We start from the raw sequence: 26,824 nt of genomic DNA, 5'->3' as shown, positions 1-26,824 counted from the left end.
AACCTGCGTGTCCATTCTCCTCTGACCTCGCTCATTGACAAAGTATTCGTGCCACAGAACTGCCACTCATGGGGTTTTTTTTCTTTGCTATTTGCACTCTTCTCTGTAAACTCCACAGACTGTTGTGTGTGAAAATTCCAAGAGATTAGCAGTTTCTGAGATACTCAAACTACCCGGTCCGGCACCACAGAACATAGAAGTACATTACAGACCCTTTGGCCCACAATGTTGTGCCGACCATGTAACGTACTCTAGAAACTGCCTAGGATTACCCTACAGCATAGCTCACTATTTTTCTAAGCTCCATGTACATATCTATGAGTCTCTTAAAAGACCCTATTGTATCCGTCTCTACCACCTTTGCTGGCAGTGCCTTCCACGCACCCACCACTCTTTGTGTGAAAGACTTACCTCTGACATCCCTACTTCCAAGCACCTTAAAATTATGCCTCCTCATGTTAGCCATTTCAGCCCTGGGAAAAGGCCTCTGGCTATCCACACGATTAATGCCTCCCATCATCTTAGACACCTCTATCAGGTCACCTCTCATCCTCCGTCATTCCAAGTAGAAAAGATCAAGTTCAATCAACTTATTCTTGTAAGACATGCTCTCCAATCCAGGCAATATCCTTGTAAATCTCCTCTGCACTCTCTCTATAGTATCCATATCCTTTTTGTAATGAGGATGACCAGAAATGAGCCCCCTCCAAGTAGGGTCTAATTGAGGTCTTATATAGCTATAGCATTACCACACAGCTCTTGAACTCAATCCCACAATTGAGGAAGGCCAACACAACATACACCTTCTTAACAACACTAAACAATCATTCCACAGTCAAAATCATTTAGACCATATTTCTTCACCATTATGATGTTTGGTCTGAATATTAACTGAACCTCTTGACCATGTCTCTGTACTTTTATGCATTGAGTTGCGCTGATATGATTAGCTGACTAGATATTTGCAGTAATGGGCAGGTGCAAGGGTGTACCTAATGAAGAGGCCACTAAGTGTAACTGTAATTAGATAATAAATTTTAATTAGATTTTGACTTTATTTAATTAATTTAAAATGAAGAAAAATAAATGATGAAGCTACCTACAGGAAGCTGAATGACTCCATTCAAATGAAGGAAAGCTGCACTAGATTTATCAGATATGGCTGGTGTTAAGTCAAGAAGTCATTGAGCATAGAACATAGAACATAGAAAACCTACAGCACAATACAGGCCATTTGGCCACAAAGCTGTACCGAACATGTCCTTACTTTAGAACTACCTAGGCTTACCCATAACCCTCTTTTTTTCTAAGCTCCATGTACCTATCCAGGAGTCTCTTAAAAGACCCTATCGCTTCCGCCTCCACTGCCGCCACCAGCAGTCCATTCCACGCACTCACCACTCGCTGCATAAAAATCTTACCCCTGACATCTCCTCTGTACCTACTTCCAAGCACCTTAAAACTACGCCCTCTTGTGCTAGCCATTTCAGCCCTGGGAAAAAGGCTCTGACTATCCACATGATCAATGCCTCTCATCATCTTGTTCACCTCTATCAGGTCACCTCTCATCCTCCGTCGCTCCAAGGAGAAAAGGTTGAGTTCACTCAACCTATTCCCATATGGCATGCTCCCTAATCCTGGCAACATCCTTGTAAATCTCCTCTGCACCCTTCCTATGGTTTCCATGTCCTTCCTGTAGTGAGGCAGATACGAATTATATGGTAGAGATAACAAAAACATATTTGTTATCGCCACCCAAATTTCAAATTTTGAGGGAGATATGTAATAGTATATGAAAAGTCAGCTATGGAATATAAATAGTTACCTGTTGACGCTTTTCAAATTCCAGCTTGATACGTGACTTAATGCAGTTGCATGTGTCTTGATATGTCTGCTGTAGAGCGAGTTCCATCAGATGCTTGTGATAGGCTCCTGCCAGATTTCCACAGATGAAAATGATGACATTGGCCAAAATCTGAGAAATTCAGTAAAACAAAATTTTAATCCTTGCACTTGACATGAATATTTAAAGAGTCCATATTAAAGCTTCTCCTTCCAGTTTATAATGACACTTGCAGTAGAGTAAATAACAGAAAGCTTAAAAGCAGAGTTCAAAATACCAGATTAGTGGCTTTTCTGCCTTTTCCAGTCATTTGAGAGAACCTTCTGGTGGAAACCTTGTGGTAGAACAACAGAAATGGCAAAGTTTGCCTTCATTCCCATGAGATATTGGCAATACTAATCTCTGTAGAAACTGTACGTTAATGGGTATCTGGAAGACCCTTCTGAGTTACACTTAAAACGCAAACTGGTAACTCACACAACAGACGTTATATGTGGGAACTCATCACCAGGAGCATTCATCATACATGTTCTAGATCAAGGGCTCCCAACCTTTGTTACGCCATGGACTCCTACCACTAACTGAGAGGTCTGTGGAGAGGTTGGGAACTCCTGTTCTAGATAAAAGCTCAGAAAGGTGAAGGAGGGGCTGTGACTATGCTCAGACTGCAATACTTTAAGTTTAAGGATCTAAAATGCAGAAATGGTTTGAATGGAAATGGGAAACAATAAAGGGAAGAAGTCATTTGTGGAAATGATGCAGTGTATAAAGACATAAAGGTAAAAATAATAACCCATTTTAATTCCACTTCCCGTTCTCATTCCGATTTGTCCATCCATGGCCTCCTCCACTGTCGGAATAAGGTCACACTTAGGTTGGAGGAACAACACCTTATATTCTGCTTGGGTACCCTCCAACCTGATGGCATGAACATCAATTTCTCTAACTTCCAGTAATGCCTCTCCCCCTTCACTATTTCCCATCCCCTTGTCCCTCACTCATGTTATCTCCTTGCCCGCCCATTGCCTCCCTCTGGTGCTCCCCCCTCCCCACCATCTTTTCTTCCTTCCACGGCCTTCTGTCTCTTTCACCAATCAACTTCTTAGCTCCTTGCTCCATCCCTCCCCCTCCAAGTTCCACCTATTGCCTGGCCTTTCTCTCTCCCCTCCCCCCACCTTTTAAATCTACTCCACAGCTTTTTTTCTCCAGTCCTGCTGAAGGGTTTTGGCCCAAAACGGCGACTGTACATTTTTCCGTGGATGCTGCTTGGCCTGCTGAGTTCCTCCAGCATTTTGTGTGTGTTGCTCGGACTCCCAGCATCTGCAGATTTTCTCTTGTTTGCAAAAATAATAATGGTCCTTTTGTACGATAAGATGGACTTGACCTCATAATCTACTTTGTTCAGATTTCACGCTTTATCATTTACCTGCACTGCACTTTCTCTGCAACTTTTACACCTTATTCTCCATTGTTACTGTTTCACCTTGCTCTCACTCAGCGCATCGTGTAAAGATTTTGATCTGTATGCAAGACAGGCTGTTCACTGTATCTTGGTGCACGTGATAACAATTAATCAATATTGATACTAATAATGGCAGTTTGTCTAAAGGGTCTAGTGATATTCTTTGGCAATTATAATCTATATATTGACTGGTTTTTAGCTTCGAATCTGCAGAACTATAGTACATAACTAGGTTGAATAGAAGAGAGTATAATGAGAAAAAATGTGAAATTGTCCATTTAAATAGGAAAGATAAAACTGAAGTATGTTATCAAAGTGATATGCAATTTCAGTGCTCTGAGATGCAGAACAAACTGGGTGTCTTCATGTTTGATTTGCAAAAGGGTTGTATGCAGGTAGAGCAAGAAATCCAGAGTGCTAATAGAATGTTGCTGTTTATTGTGAGGGGAATTGAATACTAAAGTTGAGAGGGTACACTTCAGTATTTGGTTATTGAGATACAGCATGAAACAAACCCTTTTGACCCTTCACCCATAAAAGCCACCCAGCAAACTGGCTTAATCCTAGTCTAATCGTGGAACACTTTACAATGACCAACTAACCTAACAACCGGTACATCTTTGGACTGTGGGAGGAAACTGGAGCACCCGGAGGAAACCCACGCGGTCACAGGGAGAACACACAAACTCCTTACAGGCAGCAGCAGGAATAGAACCTGCGTCGCTGGTACTGTAAACTGTTGTGCTAACTGCTAATGCTAAAGTGCCCCAACGTGGGGTATTGGTAAAACAACATCATTCATCTCCTTATCTCAAGGATGAAGCCGTTTTGAGATGTTTTACAATATTAATACTTGGAATGGGTAGTTTGTCTTATGTGGAAAGGTTGGACAGGTTAGGCATATACAGGCTTAACTTTCTGCCAGATCTCTTCCAATTTACTAAAAAAATTATTCAATACATGTAAGCTGCAGTTGACATCACTTCCTTTTCCTTCAGAAAACATAGATTCGATTTATTTGGGAATTGTATCCTCTGAACTCTGATTAATTTATCTAATATTTCTCTTTTTTGTTTTATTACAGTAATATCATTCTTCATTTCATCTACTGATATTATGTACATGATATACCTCTCTGTTAGTTACTGAAGCAATTATTTAATCTTTCTTCCATTTTGCTATGGCTGCCATGATTTTATCTTAGCCATTCTCATAATCCAATCTCAACTTTCCTCTTTTTATTTATGTGCCAGCAGAATAATTCAATATTTTGTTTAATATTCCTTGGGTAATTTAATTACAAAATGTCTCCTTATGTTCCTAATCGGTTTTTGACTTCTCAAATTTCTTGTTATCTTCTTTTTGTAGTCTCTTATTCTGGACATAAATTTGGTGTATACCTCTTAACTTGATTTTTCTATTATACCTTGGAACATTGAGTTTGTGTTTATTGGGATATATTTTTTATTTAACTCTGTAAAATACCATTTAAATCTTTCCCACTATTTTGTTGTCCAATGCAATGTGTATGCTGGCAGACAAAAGAGGAAAAAGACTATTTAAAACTTGTAATTAGTAATCTGGTAAATGAGGGGTCATTAGGAAAGACTGAACATAATATGATGGACGTTTGTATAAAGATTGGAAGTGATCTGAAATCAAGGCCTTAAACTTAAACAAAGCAAACTAGGAAGGCATGAAGTGTGAATTGCATATGATAGATCATACAGTAAATTCCCTCTACAGTCTACACATCATCACACCCAAGAACAGGCTCCAATCCTCAGTTTCTCTCTGGTGCTCTGGAAATGGTGAAAAATGTGAAGGGAAGGCCTTGGTTTGTAAACACAAGAGATGCAGCAGATGATGAAAGTCTTGACGAACATGCACAGAATGCTGGAGGGACTCAACAAGCTAGGCAGCGTAATGGAGAGGAATAAAAAGTCAACATTTTGGGATGAGACCTTCCATCAGGTCCCGATAAATAATGAGTCACAGCCCAAAACGTCGACTGTTTATTTCCCTCCATAACAGTAGAAGTGCCATCACTTGAGTTGAGTGTGACGTTCCCCTACAGGGTTGTCTGTTGGTGGCTTGCGGCTGCTGAAGGGCTCTTTCTGCCTCGGTCCAGGAGACCAACGACTGAATCAAGCACCCACCACCCAATGAGCCAGCCCGTGACTAAGGGGTTCCAGACCTCACAATCCTGCCCCCTTCGTCACGTGCTGATCGCCACAGGACTTAATCAGGGATGTTAGGGTGGATTCCCTTAATGGAGAATGCTTGTGCACAACTTTTTCTGCTTTTTAACCTGGGGGGGGGCTGATGCACAACAGTCACCACAAGGTTCCAGACAGATCAGGGTCAGAGTCCAGAGGCATGGAAAGCAGTACGACTGGGGACCCTTCACTGCTGCTGTCCTCCACTGCACTGCCATTGTGATGTGCCATCATCTTCTGCCTGCTCCACCACTGAGGCCTTTGTCTGGAACCTCTTCCTTGACCTTACCGCCATGGGTGAACCTACCAAGACCTAAGTGTCAGATAGCAGAATGACAGATGACATCCTTCTGTGTAGCTCAGGAAGTCACTAGCCTCTCCACCATGACAAAGTAAAGATCCCCTCCGTAGATACTGCCTGACTTGCTGTATTCTTCCAACATTATGTGTGTTGCCTTGGTATGTAATGCCTGTCGGTAGTGTACAAAGGCTTGGGCCTCAAGCGTTATTTTGTTTTGTAATTTCAAAACATTAAACTAATTCAAAGAAAGACATGGGAGTCTGAAATGCAAGTCTAACTTCGGGTTTACTTTTAAGCGACGATTGCAAATATCATGAGGTAGGTTGATGATGTATGAAGTTCACATATTTATACATATAACCCATATTGAATTAATTAAACAAACAAGAATGCTTAATCAACCTGTATACATATATATATATATATATATATCCAAGATTACTCAAATATTACTGAAACATTAAATACACAATACTCCTCCCTGCTTAGCTAATAACTCCAAGTCAATAGGGAATGCATCTCAACTTTATATGCATTATATTATATACTACAACTACTATATACAGACATTCACAGCTTGGTACATTTTAAATTGTCCCATTCAGGCCTAAAGATTTAATTGCTGTGGAGGATTTCTTACCCTTGTGGAATAATGCCTTTCCTGACAATGGGGCTCCCTCTGCTTGGCAGGTGAGACTTATGGCAGTGAAACCAATCTCAGGTTTCTGGGGCCTCCTCCATGGTGGTTGTGGGAGTTGACCCTGAGACTGCAGGAAGTGGGTCTGACACCTTTGGGCACCTTTTTTCTCCTTTTTTCTCCTTTTCTCCCTCGGGATCTATTGCAATCCATTTCTTTTTCTTTCTCCTAGTTTGTGCATCTCGATCTTGGAAAGAGGCATTTAATTCACTGGAGTATTCTCTTATTAATCCTTCTTTTGCTCCCTTTACAAACTGATCTCTTCTCTTGGTTTCCTCATCCACAACATCATCTGATAAATCGTTTGTTTTTGTATCTCCGTTGATTCCTTTATTTTGGGCCTTCCATTCATCCAGCTGGGCTTTGGTCTTTGCATCTACTTTTACAAGCAGCTCTTTGCCTCTTATTTGAACTTCATGCAATAGTCTGAATGCATGCAGAGTAGATGCTGGTTCTTTGTACTAGGAAAACGCAAATGCTTGCAATTTTCCTGAAGCTCCTTGAACTCTCTTCCAGCTTGAAACCAACTCATATGTCACAAGTAACTGCTTGATTAACATATCAGAAGCTTTCTCAGATATGTTGCCTAAAAAAACTGTTGTACTCGGACCATTGCTTTTGTCACTTTCATACTTTCTCTGAGAAACATCGTCCTTCCTTTGTCCAACACATTTTCAAACCCGAGACACAGAGGTTGTCAGTCCTCTGTTGGGCAATGTTTCATGGAGTTCAGCATGGAGACAGTTGTGGCATTGTCCAGAATCTCTCTTAATTTGCTTTCAGATGGCTTCATTGCAGGGGATGTGGTATGCAAATAGTGGATGGATTTCCAATGTGGTTGTAGGTGTCTCAGCAATGTCACCCCTATAATGTTGGTCCTCTTGTTTTCACTGCATACAAGCTCAAAGTCATTCCCTCAGGAGCTATCTTTTCTCCAGTGTAAATCCTTAGTTGGATATCTGCAGGCTTCAGTCTAGTATCTTTGAAATGCCTCTCAAACTCATTTTGTGGAATGACTGAAACAGCTGAATTAGTGTCTAATTCCATTTTAATTAATATGGTGTAGTCCATATTGCTTGTCTATTGTTAATTTTCACACTGTAAATCTCATGGCAACACAGTCCTGTATCACTTTTATCACTATCAGATTTTTAAATCAACATGTTCGGATTAGTGCTCTTTTTAAAGCTGAAAATTGACTTTTTTTCTCTTTTTCTCTTCCCTATGCAGTCAACTTATTTTTGTCTCCTCGACACGCCCTTTCTTTGTGACCTATTTTGTTGCATTTTCTATAAGTTTCACCTTTAAATCTGCATTTGTTTGGTGTATGTGAGCCCCTGCCACAACAGTAACATAATTTGTTCAGTAAATTAGATTCTGCAATTTTGTTCACACTCACCTTCATTACTGACTGCAACTCAACTGCAACTCAGTCTGCGGTTTCTATTGAAACAGTGATTTCAATTGCCGTTGTAAGTGTAGGTTGTCTTTCAGTTAGGAGCCAATTTTGAATGCTCTCTTGTAAGATTCCACAAACCCAATGACCTCTTAGTGTATTATCAAGCCCATTGCCAAACTGACAATCCTCAGGCATCTTCAATTCTGCCAAGTATACCAAAATGGACTCACTTTTGCTTTTGACTCTGCTTATGAAACCTAAAGCATTCTCCAATCAACAATGTATTTGCTTCTCAATGTTACTGCACTACTTTGACACTATCAGCAAAGCTCATTTGGTTGGAACAGTCAAACTTCTAAGCAAACTGTGTGACTTTAAACTCAATACACTTGATAAAATTGACACTTGCTTCTCATTAGCTATTTCACTTGCTTCAAAATTCTGTTTCAATAGCTCAGTGTACATGAGTCAACTATCTGTTATGTAATCAAACTGGTCAACTTTTCCGACATAACCAACTATTTCATTTCTTTTTTTATGATTACAGCACTCGGTACTCGCTCCTTTTGACCCCGTGAATTCTTCCATTTTATTAATTAAAAAAAAACTCGACCATGTCTTCCCTTATGAAGCATATATGCTGTGTTGCTTTTTTAAAAGTTCAACAACTTGTACATGCTGGGCTGTGTATTTTACTTAACGTTCCTCACTGTATTTTTTTTTTCTAGTTTGTCCATCTTAGATAACCGTCTCTGGCTTGTTTTAAAAAATATCTCATTGCCAATGTTATGTTTTGTAATTTTAAAACATTAAATTGAAAGGAAGACATGGGAGATTGAAATGTAGGGTCTAACTTCAGGTTTACTTTTAAGTGAGGCGTGCATATATCACGTAGTAGCATGATAACACAAACAATTCACGCATTTATTCATATAATATGATTAATTATTTAAATAAACAAGAGTGCTTAATCAACACACACACATACATATACAAGATTACTCAAATATTATTGAAACATTAAATATACAACATCAAGTGCTGTTGGGACTGAATAAGCAATGTAGACCCACTGGAAATATTCTAACCAATCTCCTCTTCGGGACTCAGATCAACCTGAAGGCAGCTTGTGCCTAGGAATCGGATTACACCTATTTTCAGTAGATAAACGTTTTGGAATTAGCTCTGGAGCTAAATCAGTTCCTCCTCCTAAAACAAAAATCACCAAATGAGGGAAAATCAGGAAAAGGGAAGTGTTAAGAGGGACAGGGATTTATACAATCTCCAAAGGGTCCACACTCAATTCAGCTTTGCTGCCAAAACTTTGCAATCAGAGAAGGTCTTCTTTCCCTTCAAGCATACTCTCCACGGCATTCAGACCATAAGATATAAGACATAGGTGGAGAATTAAGCCATTTGGCCCATCAAGTCTTTGTCATTCAAATATGGCTTATTTATGGCTTCTCAACCCTATTGTCCTGCCTTATGCCTGTAACCTTTGACAGCCTTACTAATCAAGAAGTAATGACTAATCAACATTCACTTTAAATATACTCAATTATATACCCTTGACAGTCACTTGTGGCAATGAATTCCATAAATTCACTACACTCTGGTTATGCCCTGGTTATGGAAACCTACTTACAAGGCCATCAATGAGGAAAGGCATAAAGGTGTTTAATTGGATAAGTATATGTCATAACTGGTATTTGCAATGCTATCAAAATTCACTAAACAAATGCAACTTCTTGAGGTCCGAGTCCATAGGACGCTCAAAGCAGCTGCGCGGGTTGACTCTGTGGTTAAGAAGGTGTATTGGCCTTCATCAATCATGGAATTGAATTTAGGAGCCGAGAAGTAATGTTGCAGCTATATAGGACCCTGGTCAGACCCCACTTGGAGTATTGTGCTCAGTTCTGGTCGCCTCACTACAGGAAGTGTAGGAAAACCATAGAAAGGGTGCAGAGGAGATTTACAAGGATGTTGCCTGGATTGGGGAGCATGCCTTATGAGAATAGGTTGAGTGAATTCGGCCTTTTCTCCTTAGAGTGAAAGAGGATGAGAGACGACTTGATAGAGGTGTATAAGATGATGAGAGGCATTGATCGTGTGGATAGTCAGAGGCTTTTTCCCAGGGCTGAAATGGTTGCCACAAGAGGACACAGGTTTAAGGTGCTGGGTAATATGTCCAGAGGAGATGGCAGGGGTAAGTTTTTTTACTCAGAGAGTGGTGAGTGCGTGGAATGGGCTGCCGGCAATGGTGGTGGAGGCGGATACTGTAGTGTCTTTTAAGAGGCTTTTAGATAGGTACATGGAGCTAAATAGAGGACTATCAGTAAGTCTAATAATTTCTAAGGTAAGGACATATTCGGCACACCTTTGTGGGCTGAAGGGCCTGTATTGTGCTGTAGGTTTTCTATGTTTCAATGTTTCAAACATTTGGGACATACAACGCGCAGTAGTCAGCATGCAGAGATCAGTAGCACTAATCTGGCAGCTGATAACATTCAGTGTACTCTGCAATGTCTCAGACTGAAAGGTAATTTATTCCATGCCAGCAAACTCAAGGAAAAAACCTTAATTGTCACTGGACATTGACTGAGGCTTATCAATTAAAAACAATAGTCTCAATGCACTGGAGAACTTGATAGTGAAATAATTTGACTGATGCCATAACTGCTAATCTGGTGATGACTCAGAAGTCGATTATTATATGAGATTTCTTCGGTTCTGTTTGGCCTGCACTTGTAATAATTGTTATGGCAATCTGGATGGGAAGCACTATAATTATAGGTGAGAAACACAAGCAAGATCTAATGGTAAAATGAAACAGAAGAGTCATGGCACAGTAGAAACGCTTCACAGCGCCAGCGAGCAGGGTTCAATTCCCATCGTTTTCCGTAAGGAGTTAATATTTTCTCCTAATGACCATGCAAGTTTCCTCAAGGTACTCTGGTTGCCTTCCACATTCCAAAGATGTTTGGGTTTTGGATAGTAAGATGTGGGCATACTATGTTGGCATCGGAAACATAGCGACACTTGTGGTCTGCCCCCATTTCATTCTTGGACTGTATTGGTCGTTTATACAAATTCGACACATTTCACTCCGCGTTTCATTGTACATGTGACAAATAAAGCTAATCTAATCTAATCTTCAATAACGGTTCAACTAATTCCAGAAGGCCCTCTTTATGCATGTGATCTCAAACAACAGGACTTGGTGAGAGAGGTAGCCAAAACTGATGCTCTGAGGCCTCCATTGGTCACGGTTGACCATGGATATTGTGTCCTAGCTGTCTAGATATGCAAGCCAGGGCAGTACGATATGGAGAGCGAGCTGTTGCCCATGTAGCAGCCTCCTCCCCTCCATGTAAATTATGAATCCAAAGGAACGGCAGAGACCGATGCAATTTGGTACCAGCAGCGTCGCAGGAGTTGTCAGTCAACACTGAACTCAATGTAGGCCTACCTTGTGGAATCCAGCTCTGGATTTTTCCCTCGGGGTTTACTTCCAAAGCCTTCCCCATGAGTGGGTATAGCTGCAGGGCAGTGGAGGCTTGAGATCAGAGTTTTCCTTCTCCTAGCTGATCTGCCAACCATGGCTGACAAGCCCTATTTGCCTGAAGTGACTGGTTTTTAAGGTGTCAATAACCCGCCTTCGCTCCTTCTCCTGTCAATAAAAACAGTTCCGCCAGTAGCTAAGCCACACATGAAGGCTGGGCTTGGTAGTCAGAGGATAGTTGAGACACACACTACTGGGAGCATTTAATAGGTAGTGGGAACTTGTCTCCTTTTCCACACCCGGCTATAACAACCTTAAGGAAGCAAAATCTCACTGGCTATGCAGAAAAGCATAAATTTGCATTGATCATATCCATTTGCAGGAAACAGATTAATAGATTGAACCATGAACCTTCTCCCTCTGAGAAGTCATTAGTTCTTCCTTAAACAACGTGATTAGGTGCAGGTTGTTGCCAAGAGAACATCAGGAGGGCTAACTTGGTTGGTGCCCAGAAGTATACAGGCCAGTCTCTTCATCGGTGCATTTTCAGCTGAAAATGATCATTAGCTCAATTAGCTCCAGGTCAAAACAGTTTTAGATACTTAAAAATATTGCTACACAATCCGATTTATGAACTACATTTTGCTTCCATTTTGTTTCCACTATGAAGTAGATTATCATCTATCTCTGTCCACACGGATTATGTTTTTTCCTGCTGAAGGTTGTATCACATTTTTCTACAGCCTTTGTTTTTTTACTGATATGTAAATTAATTGCTCTACAGACTTTTAATAGGATTTCCTTTCACTATTTTTGAAATCGTCTTTATACATTTTGGTTCCATTACGCACAATCTGCCCTATCAGAGCAAACTCTTGGGATGTTCACAATCTGTAATTCATAATTCTATGTAAATCCCGATGGTGCCTTTTCGGAAAGTGATGCATCTAATGAAAGATTCATAAATAAAAACATAACTTGCATGTTCTTTCAAAGAAAGATGATACAAATATGCAAACCTCAGGATCAGAATTGTTATTCATTCTATACAAAATGAGGAAATCTGAGACTACAAAACAGAATGATATGAATACTTCATGAATATTTTTGCATGCATGAAAAACGAAGGCTTTAAATCAAGAACTGATGACTGAACAGGTGATTTCATCTTCTAATTCTCAAGTTACTTCAGTGATGATGTTCTGAATTCTTACTACCAACAGGAAGCTTCACCTGCTGGCTGGTAATGTCATAAAATTGTGTGAGCGCTATTCACAATCTTTTATTTATTAAAAATAATTAGCAGCTTTCTTGGACTAGCACAACAATGACTAAGTACATCTTCATAAAGTATATAAATAAAAACAGCAAATGCCAGAAACACTCAGCAGGTAAGGCAGCACCCACAGAGAGAGAAACAGTTAATATTTCAGACTGGATGTCCATCATCACAGTTCTGATGAGTAATTCCAGACCTGAAATGTTAATTGATATTCTTTCCACAAATACTCCCTGACAGAATGTTTCTAGAATTTTCTATTTTTATTTCAGATTTCCAGCATCTGCTTTTTCTTTCATTCTGATGTTCACAAAATACAGTTGTCTTAAATCATAATAAGGATTTGTAATTTGAATTTTATCCCTCCACACATTTAAAGAGCTTGGCAAGCTGTTGTTTCCTCATATCATCATTTCTATAATTAATTACTACCCATTATGCCATTGGAGTTTCGGACAGCAATGAAGCTCCTCCATCTCTGTCTGTTCATACAGTCGCACACAGATATGGAAGGACTCCTCTTCTGTTTAGGTAACAATTTTTTTTACCAGTCAGCGTTGTTGGTCCTGGGGTGAACCCCTGAACCTGGAGGAGGAGCAGTAGACCTCTCTTAATCTGGCCTATTACCCTTGGACCTGTATGGCATGGGTGACCCTACCAAGAACTAAAGCATAAGAACCTGACTCCAGCCCAAAAAGCTCTCTGGGCCGTTGAGGCACGCAAGCCTCCAACCCAATAATAAGGAGGACTTCTCATTAGTCTGGAACATATAACCAGTAACTGTGTGTACAATGTCCTGTGTATGTTACTCAAAATGGCTTCTTTGGTTTGTTAAGAGTAGGAATGCTTCTTTGTCTGATAAGTGTTTCTCTCGCAGTTGTTTAGCTTTAGACTTGCTGATATGGGGACTGTATTCACGTGTTAACCAATGGGGAATGTTATTTTGTCTTGTGAGGCTGGGAGCTTGGGGGGTTTTCGTGGGTTTTCAGGAGAGTCGGGAAGAAGACGCCGAGGAAGGTGGACGTGTGCTGCACTGCTTGGTTGACCAACGGGGGTGGTCCCAGGTGCGAAGACGTGGAGGTGGGAGGAAAGTGACGAGGGGTCGAATGGTTCGAAGGTTGAGCTCCAACGATGTGCACTAAACTGACTGAACTTTGATAAGTTGGTGCCTTTTGCTTTTTCTTTTCTTTCATATATATTGTATTGCCTAGTACTCTTTTAGTTTTAGTAAACTCTTTAAAGTGTATTCTATAATGGTATCTGGTGTGAATTTGATACTGTGTGCGTGCGCGAGGCATAAACTTGATTCCCACAGCACCTGCGTGTACGGGAGGTGGGGGTGGTGTGTGGCTGGATCTCCTTTTCCCCTAGACATATACCAGCCTGTTGGGTGAGTGTTACATGTACAATCATATCTATCCCTTGATGTTCACTCCAGTGGAAGAACAAAAGAAACATCAAAGGAATAGATCCAATAGTAATTTAGCATCTCTGGGTTAGTGACGATGTTCTGTCATGGTTGTGGGTGGGATCTTGTGAGCTAAATCGCTTGGTTTGCCAACACTGAGCCCCTGAGGAGAGCCTCCAAAGCAACCTGCACCTTGGTTATTTCTGAGGCTGAGGTATGCAGATGTGGACAGTCGCAAGGCTGCAGGACTGGACAGCATCCCGGGGGGGTACTCAAGATGTGCCCAGCACAACTGGCAGGTGTGTTTACAGACACTTTTAATCTCTCCCTCACCCAGTGTAGAGTGTTCTCCTGCTTCAAAATATCCACCATTGTCCCTGTATCTAAAAAGTCCAAGGTAACATGTCTGAACAACTGGCGCCCTGTCACACTCGCCTCAATAATAAGCAAATGCTTTGAGAGGCTGGTCAAGGACCACATCTGCAGCACGCTACCACCCACTACAATTTACCTACTGACACAACCGATTGGCAGATGACGCAATAGCCACAGCTCTACACGCCGTCCTTACACATCCGGAGAAGAGGGATGCTTATGTGAGAATGCTGTTCAGCATTCAACACCATAATTCCCTCCAGGCTCGACAAGAAGCTCAGAGACCTCGGCCTTCACCCTGCCTTGTGCAGCTCAATCCTGGACTTCCTGTCAGATGACCAGCAGGTGGTAAGAGTGGGCTCCCTCACCTCTGCCCCCTGACCCTCAGCACAGGTGCCCCTCAAGGCAGTGTACTAAGCCTCCTCCTTTACTCTCTGTATACTCCAATCTGCTAATTAAATTTGCTGACGATTGATTGGCCTAATCTCAAATAATAATGAAGAAGTCATCACCCTGACATAATGGTGTCAAGAAAACAACCTCTCCCTCAGTGTTGCAAAAACAAAGGAGCTGGTTGTGGACTACAGGATGAATGGAGACAGGCTGGCATAAACATCACCAAGGATCTCATGTGTTCTGTACAAACTGGCTCTGGGGTGAAAAAAGCACAATGGTGCCTCTTCCACCTCAGGCGGTTGAAGAAGTTTGGTGTGGGCCCCCAAATCCTCAGAACTTTCTACAGGAGCACAATTGAGAGCATCCAGACTGGCTGCAACATTGCCTGGTATGGAAACTGTACTTCCCTCAATCGCGGGACTCTGCAGAAAATGGTACGGACAGCCCAGCACATCTGTAGATGTGAACTTCCCACTATGCAGGACATTTACAAAGACAGCTGCGTAAAAAGGACCCGAAGGATCATTGGGACCCACCAGCTGCTACCATCCGGGAAACAGTACCGCAGCATAAAAGCCAGGACTAACAGGCTCTGGCACCGTTTCTTCCACCAGGCCATCAGACTGATTAATTCACTCTGATACAATTGTATTTCTATGTTGTATTGACTGTCCTGTTGTACATACTATTTATTGCAAATTACTACAAATTGCACATTACACATTTAGACCAAGATATAATGTAAAGATTTTTACTCCTTATGTATATGAAGGATGTAAGTAATAAGGTCAATCCAATTCGGTTAAGAACTGCCGTCATATCTCTCCCTCTCTCTTACCCCATGGGAAATATTAGTGCTGATAATTTATTCAACCCCAAGCAGTTCAGTGTTCTTATTACATTGTGATTTCTGTTTTATGTAATTACACTTTTGACAAACAAATCTGAATGCAGGATTAGTTAACTGTTGCCTTTAGAAATCCAAGCAGGTTTCCTTCTGTGTGGTTAGTAACAAAACAAATGTTCCGTTACATCACATAGACACAAGAGGTTCTGAAGATGCTGGAGATCTTGAGCTGCTCACACAAAGTGCCAGAGGAACCACTGATGGCCCTTTCTCCCACCTTCAACTTCCTCCACTTCTTGGATGTCCCACTCTGACTTTCTGCCTGCTCTGGATCTTTTCATGTCTAACTCCCAACAGGTCATCAACCACCTTGACTTTACTGCTCCACTCACCTATCCCAACCAATCCCCCCTCTGAATGCACTGCCCACTCTCTCCATGCCACTTTTAAACTCACCAGAGTCCTAATGAAGCCTCTTGGGCCAAAATGTCAACTGCGTACTTCCCTCCATAGATTCTGTTACCTAAACAGGTGAACAAGATTTCACTCTACTCTCAATGTCTGTGTGTGTTGTCAACAAAACACCTGAAGTTATTAATCTCCAAATTATCTAAAACGTAAAAGTTCAAGCCTCAATTTATAAACACAAGGGATTCTGCTTGAAATTTTTAGCAGCACACACAAGATGATGGAGCAACTCGGTAAGTCAGGTGGCATTGATGGAAATGAGTAAACAGTCGATGCTTTGGGTCAAGATCCTTCATCACGAATGAATACAATTTACTGCCTTGTCTTTTGAATTTCTACTAAACAGTAATTGATAGTTCAATCCTTTTAACTTATTTTGCAGTTAATTAAGGTTGAGTTTTTTTAGCTTTATCACATCGAAACATGTTGGTCTCCCCTCTCGTTGTTGCAGACCGGTGAAATATCTCTCTCTTCCTCGCTGGTGAGAGAGAGAGCCTGTCTGAGATGAAGTGTTGGGATGGGCTGTAGTTTTTGATGGAGTCTTGATCATGGTCTCCTTGGGGGCTTTTCCACTGCTGCATAGAGGCTAGTTGGGGTTGACGCTTTTTCTGGAGCAGCTGGGGGGAAGGAGAGATGGTAAGGTTGATGCTTGAACTGTTGCTTGTGCGTGGGAGGGGGTACAGATGTTTTTCTGACATTCATTCTTTGTTTATTTTTCTGTTTTATGGACGTCGGTGAGGAGTAAGAGTTTCAGGTTGTATACAGTATACATACTCTGATATTAAATTGAACCATGAGCCATTTTCCTAGACCAAACTTCTATTATCTTGTGGTACATTACACCCTGAATACAGTTTATTTAGAATTTCGATTGAACATATCAAGCTCATAAATAAAGTAAAAGATTATGTTTTCATTTGCCGGTATTCCACTGTTTGTAGTTCCAAGGTTGTCAAGCTGAGGAGTGGTAGTGGGGACAAGCTCCCACTACCTAAAAGTGCTCCTCACGGCGTGCACCTCAAATAGCCTCTGACAACCAAGTCTAACCCCTGGCCTTCATGTGGCTTAGCCTCTCAGCCCGGCAGAACTGTTTCTACTGACAGGAGAAGGGGCGAAGGTGGGTCCTGGCGCCTTAAAACCAGTACTTTGGGGAGATGGAGCTTGTCAGCCAGGGAAGGCAGTCCATCTAAGAGAGGGAAAACTCTGATTTCAAACCTCCGCTGCCTTGCGGCCATACCCACTCATGGGAAAGGCTTTGGGAGTAAACCCTGAGGACAAATCCGGAGCTGGAATCCCTAAGGCCGTTGCTGTCGATGTTGTCTTCAACCTCGCTCTGGCAACTCCTGTGACATCACTGGTGCCAAGCTGTATCGGCCCTTGCCCTTCCCTTGGACAACATCGATGTCATGGAGAGGGAAGACTTGCTGCTTGGACAACTGCCGGTCTTCCATACAACCTTGCCCAGGTCTGTGCCCTGGAGAAACTGAAGCAAGACTTTCCAGGTGCAGATCCATGGACTCGCAAGACTATCGGATGCTATCAATTCCACTGTTTGTGTATCCTAGTTGTGACTAGTACATAATTAGTCTGGAGTGACAATATACTCAAGGTATTGAAGTTGCACATCAGCACAGCATGGTATTCTGCTCTGTTCTCTATACACTCATGACCTATGTGACAGGCATAGCCCAAATGCCATCTATAAATTTGCAAATGGCACAAATGTTGTTGGCAGAATCTCAGATGGTGATGAGGAGGTGTACAGGCGTTAGATAGATCAGCCGGTTGTGTGGTGTCACCATAACAACCTTGTGCTCAACGTCAGTAAGTCCAAGAAATTAATTGTTGATTTCAGGAAGGGGAAGTAGGAAGAACACACACCAGTCCTCACTGAGGGATTAGCAGTGGAAAGAGTGGAGCAACTTCAACTTCCTGGGTGGGCAGCATCTCAGAGGATCTATCTGGGTACCAACATAGAAGGCATGACAGCAGCTATACTTTGTTAGGAGTTTGAGGAGATTTGGGATGCCACCAAAGGCTTTAGCAGATTTCTACAGATGTACCTTGGGGGGCATTCTGACTGGTTTGCATCACCACCTGTTATGGAAGCTCCAATGTACAGGGTTGAATAGAAGCTGCCGAGGGTTGTAAAGTAGGCCAGCTCCATCATGGGCACAACCCATCCCACCATCAAAAGCATCTTCCAAAAGTAGTGCCTCTAGAAGGCAGCATCCATCAGTAGGGACTGTCACGTACCCCATGACCGTGTTAAAGAACCAGCAGAAGTGGAAAACACTTTGGAGTCTGGTATTGCTATAAACTAATAATGTTTATTAGTAACTAAGCAATATGGTACTATAAATGCAAATATATTGAACAGGTTAGCAATGATATATATATATATATGTGTGTGTGTGTGTGTGTGTGTGTGTGTGTGTGTGTGTGTGTGTGTGTGTGTGTGTGTGTGTGTGTGTGTGTGTGTGTGTGTGTGTGTGTGTGTGTGTGTGTGTGTGTGTGTGTGTGTGTGTGTAAGGAAACAGGAACAAAACTAGGCTCTTTCAAACCTAGGGGTAAATGGGTACAGTCTTACGGTGTGATGAAGAGAGTTCAGTTCCGTTCAAGGTAGATAGTTGAGTAACATTGGAGAGAGAGAGAGAGAGAGAGAGGGGGGTGAGAGATGATGCCGTCGATCTTCCCGTTGTCTTCCAAAGTCCTGTTGTGGTCACCAACTATGACCATGATACTTACGACCATTCTTCAGTGGTGGAATTATCACCCAGGCAAGGATGGACACACAAATAATTCCCCAGCGGTCGCACCTTTTCACACTGTGAGCCACTGATCGATTTCCCCGAATCGATCCTCCGAAACCCCCACCTTCCTATGGGTGCAACAAAGCTTGTTCAGTGTCCGCACTGTGTGTCTCTCTGTGTAATGGCAGACCTGGCTTTTATCTCCCCATGTCGGACACTGGCTGTCCATCAACCTGCTCCGCTCTGCTCTCTCTGCAGGAACTTCAACAAGCGGGCAAGTGACCGCGGGGAAAAGGTAAACAAGCTGGCAGAGAAACCATAACATCAATCTTCCAAGCCGTTTCTCTCTCTCTCTCTCTCTCTCTCTCTCTCACTGCGCTGGATGCCTCCCTCTCTCTCTCTTAATAGCAGCACAATTCATTGGGTCTCCGTTTCAAACTAGGTTTTCCCCTGACAGGACTCTCACTATCCAGGACATGCACTCTACTCATGAATCCCATCAGGGAAGAGCGACAGCAGCCTGAAGACATATGCTCAATGTTTTAGGAACAGCTTCTTTCCCACTGTGATCAGATTTCTGATAAGTCCATGAACTTTACCTCATTATTTTTCTCTCCTTTTGCACAAGTAATTTATTTTTCAATAAATTTCTTATCGTAACTTCCAATTTTTTATGTATTGCACTGTACTGCTGCTGAAAAACAACAGGTATCATGTCATACACTTTGTGGCTACTTTATTAGGTACCTCCTGTACTCCTGCTCGTTAATGCAAATATCCAATCAGCCAATCGCGTGGCAGCAACTCAATGGATAAAAGCACACAGACATGGTCAAGAGGTTCAGTTGTTATTCAGACCCAGGATGAGAATGGAGAAGAATTCTCATCTAAGTGACTTTTAACATGGAATAATTGTGGTTTGGGTACCTCAGAGACTGCTGATCTCCTGGGATTTTCATGCACAACAGTCCTTAGAGTTTACAGTGAATGGTGTGAAAAACAAATAAAAACATCCAGTGAGCAGCAGTTCTGTGGCCGAAAATGCCCTGCGAGGTCAGTGGATAAGGGCCAGCTGGGCTGAAGCTGACAGGAAGGCAACAGTAGCTCAAGACAACCATGTGCCACAACAGCCGTGTGCAGAAGGGCATCTTTGAACACACAACGTGTTGAACAATGAAGTGGATGGGCTACGGCAGCAGAAGAGCATGAACATACACTCAGTGGCCATTTTATTAGCGTCTACGTCAGTGACAATAAACACGATATGGATTTTCCTCTCACATGCATCTGCATCTGCAAATTCCCCCCAAAAAACTGACAGTGCCAGATGATTCTTTTTATTCCAAACAAAAACTCAGTTCAAGTAGATAATTAATTTGCAGGCACTTCAATTGTCAATCATTTATTAATGAGTTTCCTAGTACATTTAGAATTATGTAATTTCATGGCTGGCTAGAGAAATGTCCCCAAAATGACACGAACAGCCTGATGATGTCTTTGCAGCACTTATGAGTTTCTATGGTTTCAAAGGAAATTGCCAAAAGAGAGGGTGAGTTGAGTGGGAACAGATAAATGAACCAAGGAGTAGTCCCCATGGAAAACAGTCCCATCACTTTGGGGAGTGGAAGGGCCTTGTTTCCTCAAAAGAGGACATTTCAAATGGCCTAGAGTAGAGCCCCATCTTGAGAAAAGATGGAGAAACTGAGAGGAAGGGAAGAAATCCTGACCAGAGACAAGGCAGCAAGAACTGCAATCCAGGTGTCTATGGATAAATGTGCTCACTCGATTTGGTTAAGTAGTTTTGACAACTTCGATTGATGGCTTTTTTTCAGATTACCCATGCTGATAAATCTTAACTTTTTAGTTGTTCAACGTCTTTTCACTGATACATTTTGTGAATTTCAGTTCGTTCACATGCCATATATGGATATATGATTATTAAATGCTTAGTTAAACCAAGCACAATTACTTTACCCTTTATAACTCACAATTATCTGGGACTGAATATTGACACAAACATTTGGAATATGTCATTTCTCAAACCACTAATCTTCTGAAAGTTGTGACAAACTAAATGCAGACTAAATGAGCATAGACACAAAATTTCAGGTTACATTTTAAACATAAACTAGACAAGAAAGGTAAGAAATTATGTAACAATCCTTTTTATATTACTGAGTAGTCAGCCAATAAACGTACATTCTATTTAATGGTGAACAACCTGTGTGGGGACACTGGATTGTTATTATTTCAATGTTGAAAGTTCAAAGTAAATTTATTGTTAAAGTACATATATGTCACCAAATACTACCCTGAGATTCATTTTCTTAAGGGCATTCAAAGTAGAACAAATAAATACAATAGAATCAATGTGAAACTACAAACAATGGCTGACAACCAATGTTCAAAAGTAGATAAATGGTGAAAATACAATAAAAGGTAAGTAATAAACAAACAAATATATAACAAACTGACAACATAAAGTTGTAGAGTCTTTAAGAGTGAGTCCATAGTTTGTGCAATCTCCAGAGTTTCTGGAAATCTTGAGGAAGTTCCAAATTTTTACAGTAAGGATCTTTACAATGGTTTTTATAACCCTATAGCACTTTCCAGAAGGGAGCTTTTGGATGCTGGTTTAGATAATGGATAATGCATAGAGGCCATTTAATCTATTAGAATCTTTACAGTATTCTGTAAAATTGTCTGTGGGAGGATATTTGGCCCATCATGTTTGTGTTGTTTTTATGAGAAAGTGGTCTGATTCAACTATTCTATATCCAAACACTACCCACCCCACTCCCTCGGCGACCTGGCAAATCAATGCTCTTCAAATACATATCCAACCATTTTTTCAAAGCTCTTTTGGAACCTGAATCTACTACTCTTTCAAGTGGTGCATTACAGATCTTAAAACCTCTTGTGGAGCACGTTATGACTTACAATCTTTTTATTTTAATTCTGTTATTCCCTACCAGAGAAAATATTTGCTCAGTTGTAGAGTAACAGATTAAGTGGCCTCTATGCATTATCCATTATCTAAACCAGCATCCTAAAACTCCCTTCTGGAAAGTGCTATAGGATTATAAACACCGAAACTTCACACCATCTTAAAGGTTTCATCCCCAGGCAATTAATCTGATCAAATATTCTAGTTACTACCTCCCCCACTCCCCTCTACCTATTATCTCTGCCACTGCACTGCACTGTAAACACTTGAAAACACTTTTTGTAATGCTGTTTGCATTGTAAATAGATGCTGGTATTTACCTATAACATTTTATTCCATATTAGTGCTTTAACCTCTGTTACGTACCCGTGACACATGACAGTGGTGTACTTGTCACGTGACAGGTGTTGAAGCTATACTGGACTTGAGGTAATGGTCTTGTGATGGTGGAGTGACATCATTTTCCCGCCAGTAGAGGTCATGTGACAGTTTTTTTTTACAGGGTATAAAAGGAGGACCCCTCCTGTGAGGAGGGGCAGTTCGTGGCTGGATTTGCCATGTTGACTTCATGCCACTGAGTGATTTAATGTTATGACGCAGTTTAGTTGAAAGATGAAGTTTTATCTAATGCCTAAAGTTTAAAAGGTCATTGCCAGCAGTTTCTTTATAACACTGCTAGTTGAGAATCAGTGGAGAGTGAAGATCGGAGTTCGGGAGTTAAAAGATCGAGGAGAATCGATTTCGACGGTGAAACAGGTTTGACCTTGCTTGATCCCCATTCGGAAGGAATTCGTTGACTGTTCTCGTGTTAATCCCTGTGAATAGCAGAAAGGATTGGGAACAGTTTTGTAAAGGAAAGGTCAGTGCCTTTAAGCTGTTTCATTTGTCCATCTCCGTAAATTCTTTGTGGGAAAAGTTCGATTTGGAATCGAAACAAAACGACGTGAAAGAGAATTTAAATCATCTTAAAAAGTCTCTCCCTTAAATGGACTGTAAGCATTTTGAACTTTTGCAATACTACTTTGAAGAACTGTTTTTGCAACATTGCTTTAAGAACTGTTTAAGCTTCATTGCTTTAAGAACTGTTTAAGCTGCCGCACAGCAGCTGATTTCCGGTTACGTGAGTGGTTTGTTTACTTTTGGGGGTTTGTTTTTCAGTGTTTAATAAATGTTCTATTTGATATAAATACCCCTGCCTCACTGATATATTTATTGTTGCTTGAATCCGTAACACCTCTAACTTTATATTTTATATAATTCTTTCATCGTTATAATCATTGAACGTTGTTGTGTTTTTTGTTGCATGTCACAGCAAATTATTGATACATGTAATTGTATATGGCGAATAAAGTTGATCCTTGATCCTTGTTACAGTCATAGAGTCACCATGCTGAAATGGGCCCAACTTGCTCATACTGACCGTGGCACCTTTCTAAACCAATCCTGTATCCCCCTACTCCTTTCCTATCCATACCTGTTTAAATCCTTTATAAATGTACCTGCTTCTACCACTTCCTCCAGCAGCTTGCTCCATATAACAACCACCCTTCATGTAGAAGAACGACTCTCAGATCTCTATCAAATTTTACTCCCTCATTTTAAACCAGTGCCTTCTCGTACTAGACCATAAGATATAGGAGCAGAATTAGGCCATTCAGCCCATTGTTTCTCTTCCACCATTCCATCATGGCTGACTTGTTACCCTCTCAACTCCCTTGTCCTGCCTTCTCCCTGTAATCTTAGATGCCCTTACTAATCAAGAAACTATCCACCTTCACTTTAAATATGCCCATTGACTTGACCTCTACTGCCACGTGTGGCAATGAATTCCACTGATTCACTACCCTCTGGCTAAAGAAATTCATCCTCATCTCAGTTCTAAAGGGAGGTTCCTCTGTTTCTGAGGCGGTGTTGTCTGGTCCTAGACCACCCCGCTGTGGGAACATCCTCTCCACATCCAGTCTAGGTAGGCCTTTCAATATTTAATTTCAATGAGATCCCGTCACTCTTCTGAACTCCGGTGAGTACAGGTCCAGAGCCATCAAGCGCACCTCTATCTGCAGAAAAGACCCTGACAATCTATCCATTGACATTCCTCATAATTTTGAGTTCTATCATTTGCCACGGTAGGCTATTTTTTCACATACATTTTTTCATAATCATTTTTGCTGTAGTAATTCAACCAAACAAACATCCATCACTTTTAAAACACGAGACCTCTTGGGCAAAAATTAAGTTTGATAATAGATAATTTTGGGTAGTTATTTGAAGAACTGCTACTTGAAAGTCCTTGTGACATCCATTAAAATACCATTGCTCCCCCCCCCCCCCCACCCAGGCCTTTAACATGAAACAGTCACAAGAATTAGAGTTCTACTTTATTCCAGAACAAAGGTGTTTAACTATATTTAAAACAAGTGCTAAAATAGTGCAACAACTTTTGGATCTAATTTGCACGTCCTACAATAAATCATATTTTGGCAGACTGTTGTTGGAACTGAGAAACATTAATTGACAGTAATAAATGAGCGACAAAATTGCATCAATACGTTATTTTTAAAAAGAGTTCGATATTGAAACTAATTTCTCTGCATTACGAAAATTTCACAGTTCAAGTCACAAGAGTCTCTCTAAAGCAGGCAAACTGCACAAAGGATTTGCACTATTGCTAGACAGCCAATTAATAACTGTAACATTTTGTTACTGGTTCACTGGAGAACGCAGAACCTCAGCCTACCTCACTCGCTGAAGTATAAAGGTTTTCCCACCTTCCCCCGGGGCAGTGGGTGGCTGGAGAATCATTGCCCTTTTAAGTTCATTGAACCTTTTACCTCTGCATCTCAGAGAACGTTAAATGGTCGGCACAACATGGTGGGCCAAAGGGCCTGTATCATGCTGTAGTATTCTATAGTTTGGTAATTCCTGACCTGCCGAGTTCCTCCAGCATTTTGTCCGTGTTGCTTTGGATTTCCAGCATCGGCAGATTTTCTTGTGTTTATGATTTGTTGCTTCACTGCAAAGTCTCATCGAGGGTTGCCTACCCTGCTGAAGTTTAAATCTTCTCTTTGACAGGAGTTCAGCGAGACCCTTTCTCACTGCTCCCCCTCTGTGACCTCTGCTGCCCTACGACTCTTCAAGCATGGACTCGCCCGGACTGGCCACCCTCTTACCTTTTGTCACCTGCCTATCATCTCCCCCGGTGCCCCCCCCCCCTCCCCTTTCTCCTATCGTCCACTCTCCTCTCCTATCTGATTCCATCTTCTCCAGCTCATTACCTTTCCTGCCCTTCTGGTTTCACATATCACCTTCCAACTATCTTCCTTCCCCCACCTCCACCTTTTTATTCTGGTGTCTAGTCCTGAAGAAGGATCTTGGCCCAAAATGTTGACTGTTTGTTCATCTCCATTGACACTGCCTGACTTACCGAGTTCCTTCAGCATTTTGTGAATGTTGTAGTATTCCATGTTCTATCCAGATAGTCAGTGTTACCAACAATATTAACATTACCAGTCAGTGATCTTTCAAGAGGACCTGAAAGACTTAGAAATAATAGGGAAGAGGGTAAGGTGGAGAGAACAAGGGAAGTATTTGTGATAAGGTGGAGATGAACAGTGAGGTGTCAGACCAGGGAGGGTCAAGACAGGTTGCTAACTGTAACTTTTGGGGTTGGAAGAAGCGTAAATAATAATGGGAAAGGTGAGAAAATTATGTCTGCTGGGTGTAATCTTGTTGAAGGTGGCACAAATTATAATAATCCATTGAATGTGTAAGCTGATGGGATAGAAGGTGAAACCAATAAGAAACTCGTCACCATCATCATCGTAAGCCATGTTGTATGACACTTACAATCATGGTCTAGGATCATGATTGTTCTTGGCAAATCTTTCTACAGAAGTGTTTGCTACTGCTTTCTTCGAGGCATTGTCTTGACAAGACGGGTGACCCCAGCCATTATCAATACTCTTGATTGGTTGCATATCCAGGACATGTGACATGCACCAACTACGCATATGACAATACATCAGCTGCTCCTGTGGCTTCACATGACCCTGATCAGGGTGGGGGGGGGGTGCTAAGCGGGTGCTACACCTTGGCCAAGTGTGACCTGCAAGCTAGCGGAGGGAAGGAGCACCTTACACCTCTTTCCCAGGTAGAGAAGTATCTTCACCTCAACCACCCCCCCCCCCCACCAAATGGGAAACTGTCCTTGTTTTGGTGTTTTCCAGTGATCTCTTTTATAGCAGATTTTCAGAAACTGGAACACCTTTTGGATATGGGAGGAAATTGGGAAAAACCACTTGATCACAGAGAGAACGTGCAAACCTGCCTCAGGAGCAGTGAAGCAGCAGCGCTACTGTGCTTCTATCTTCCATTTCCAACTTTGATAAAACTTCCATAGATGTGTAGTGGAAAGTACATCACAGCCTGGCTTGGAAACACCAATGCCCTTGAACAGAAAATCCTACAAAAAAGTAGTGCACACGGCTCAGTCCATCTTGGGTAAAGCCCTCCCCACCTTTGAGCATATCTACACAGAGTGTTGCTGCAGGAAAGCAGCATCCATTATCAGGGACCCCCACCATCCAGGTCATGCTCTCTTCTCACTGCTGCCATCAGGAAGAAGATACAGGAGCCTCAGGACTCACATCATCAGGTTCAGGAACAGTCATTACCCATCAATCGTCAGACTCTTGAACAAGAGGGGATAACTTCACTCACCCCATGACTGAACTGTTCACAGAATCTATGGGCTCACTTTCAAGGACCCTTCATCTCATGATTTTAATATTTATTGCATATTTTTTATTATTTTTTCTTTTGTTGTATTTGCACAGTTCATTGTCTTTTGCACACTGGCTGTCCGACCTGTTGGGTTCATTGATTCTGTTACGGTTATTGGATTGACTGAGTATGCCCACAAGAAAACA

At 41.6% G+C, this 26,824-nt stretch overlaps 1 protein-coding gene across 9 annotated transcripts in view; it reads right to left on the bottom strand.

Moving 5' to 3' along the window:
* Positions 1–26,824, bottom strand: part of LOC140713820 (adenylate cyclase type 2-like) — a 500,552-nt gene that overhangs the window by 167,073 nt on the left and 306,655 nt on the right. For all 9 annotated transcript variants that reach the window (XM_073024378.1, XM_073024374.1, XM_073024382.1 and 6 more), the window contains one exon: positions 1,826–1,975. In XM_073024378.1, coding sequence (XP_072880479.1) covers positions 1,826–1,975 — 150 coding nt within the window. The remainder of the gene's footprint in view (positions 1–1,825; positions 1,976–26,824) is intronic.

Source organism: Hemitrygon akajei, chromosome 20 (genome assembly GCF_048418815.1).
Source record: "Hemitrygon akajei chromosome 20, sHemAka1.3, whole genome shotgun sequence".
NCBI lineage: Eukaryota > Metazoa > Chordata > Chondrichthyes > Myliobatiformes > Dasyatidae > Hemitrygon > Hemitrygon akajei.
The sequence above is the reverse complement of the archived record's forward strand: the minus strand, read 5'-3'. Positions and strand labels throughout refer to the sequence as shown.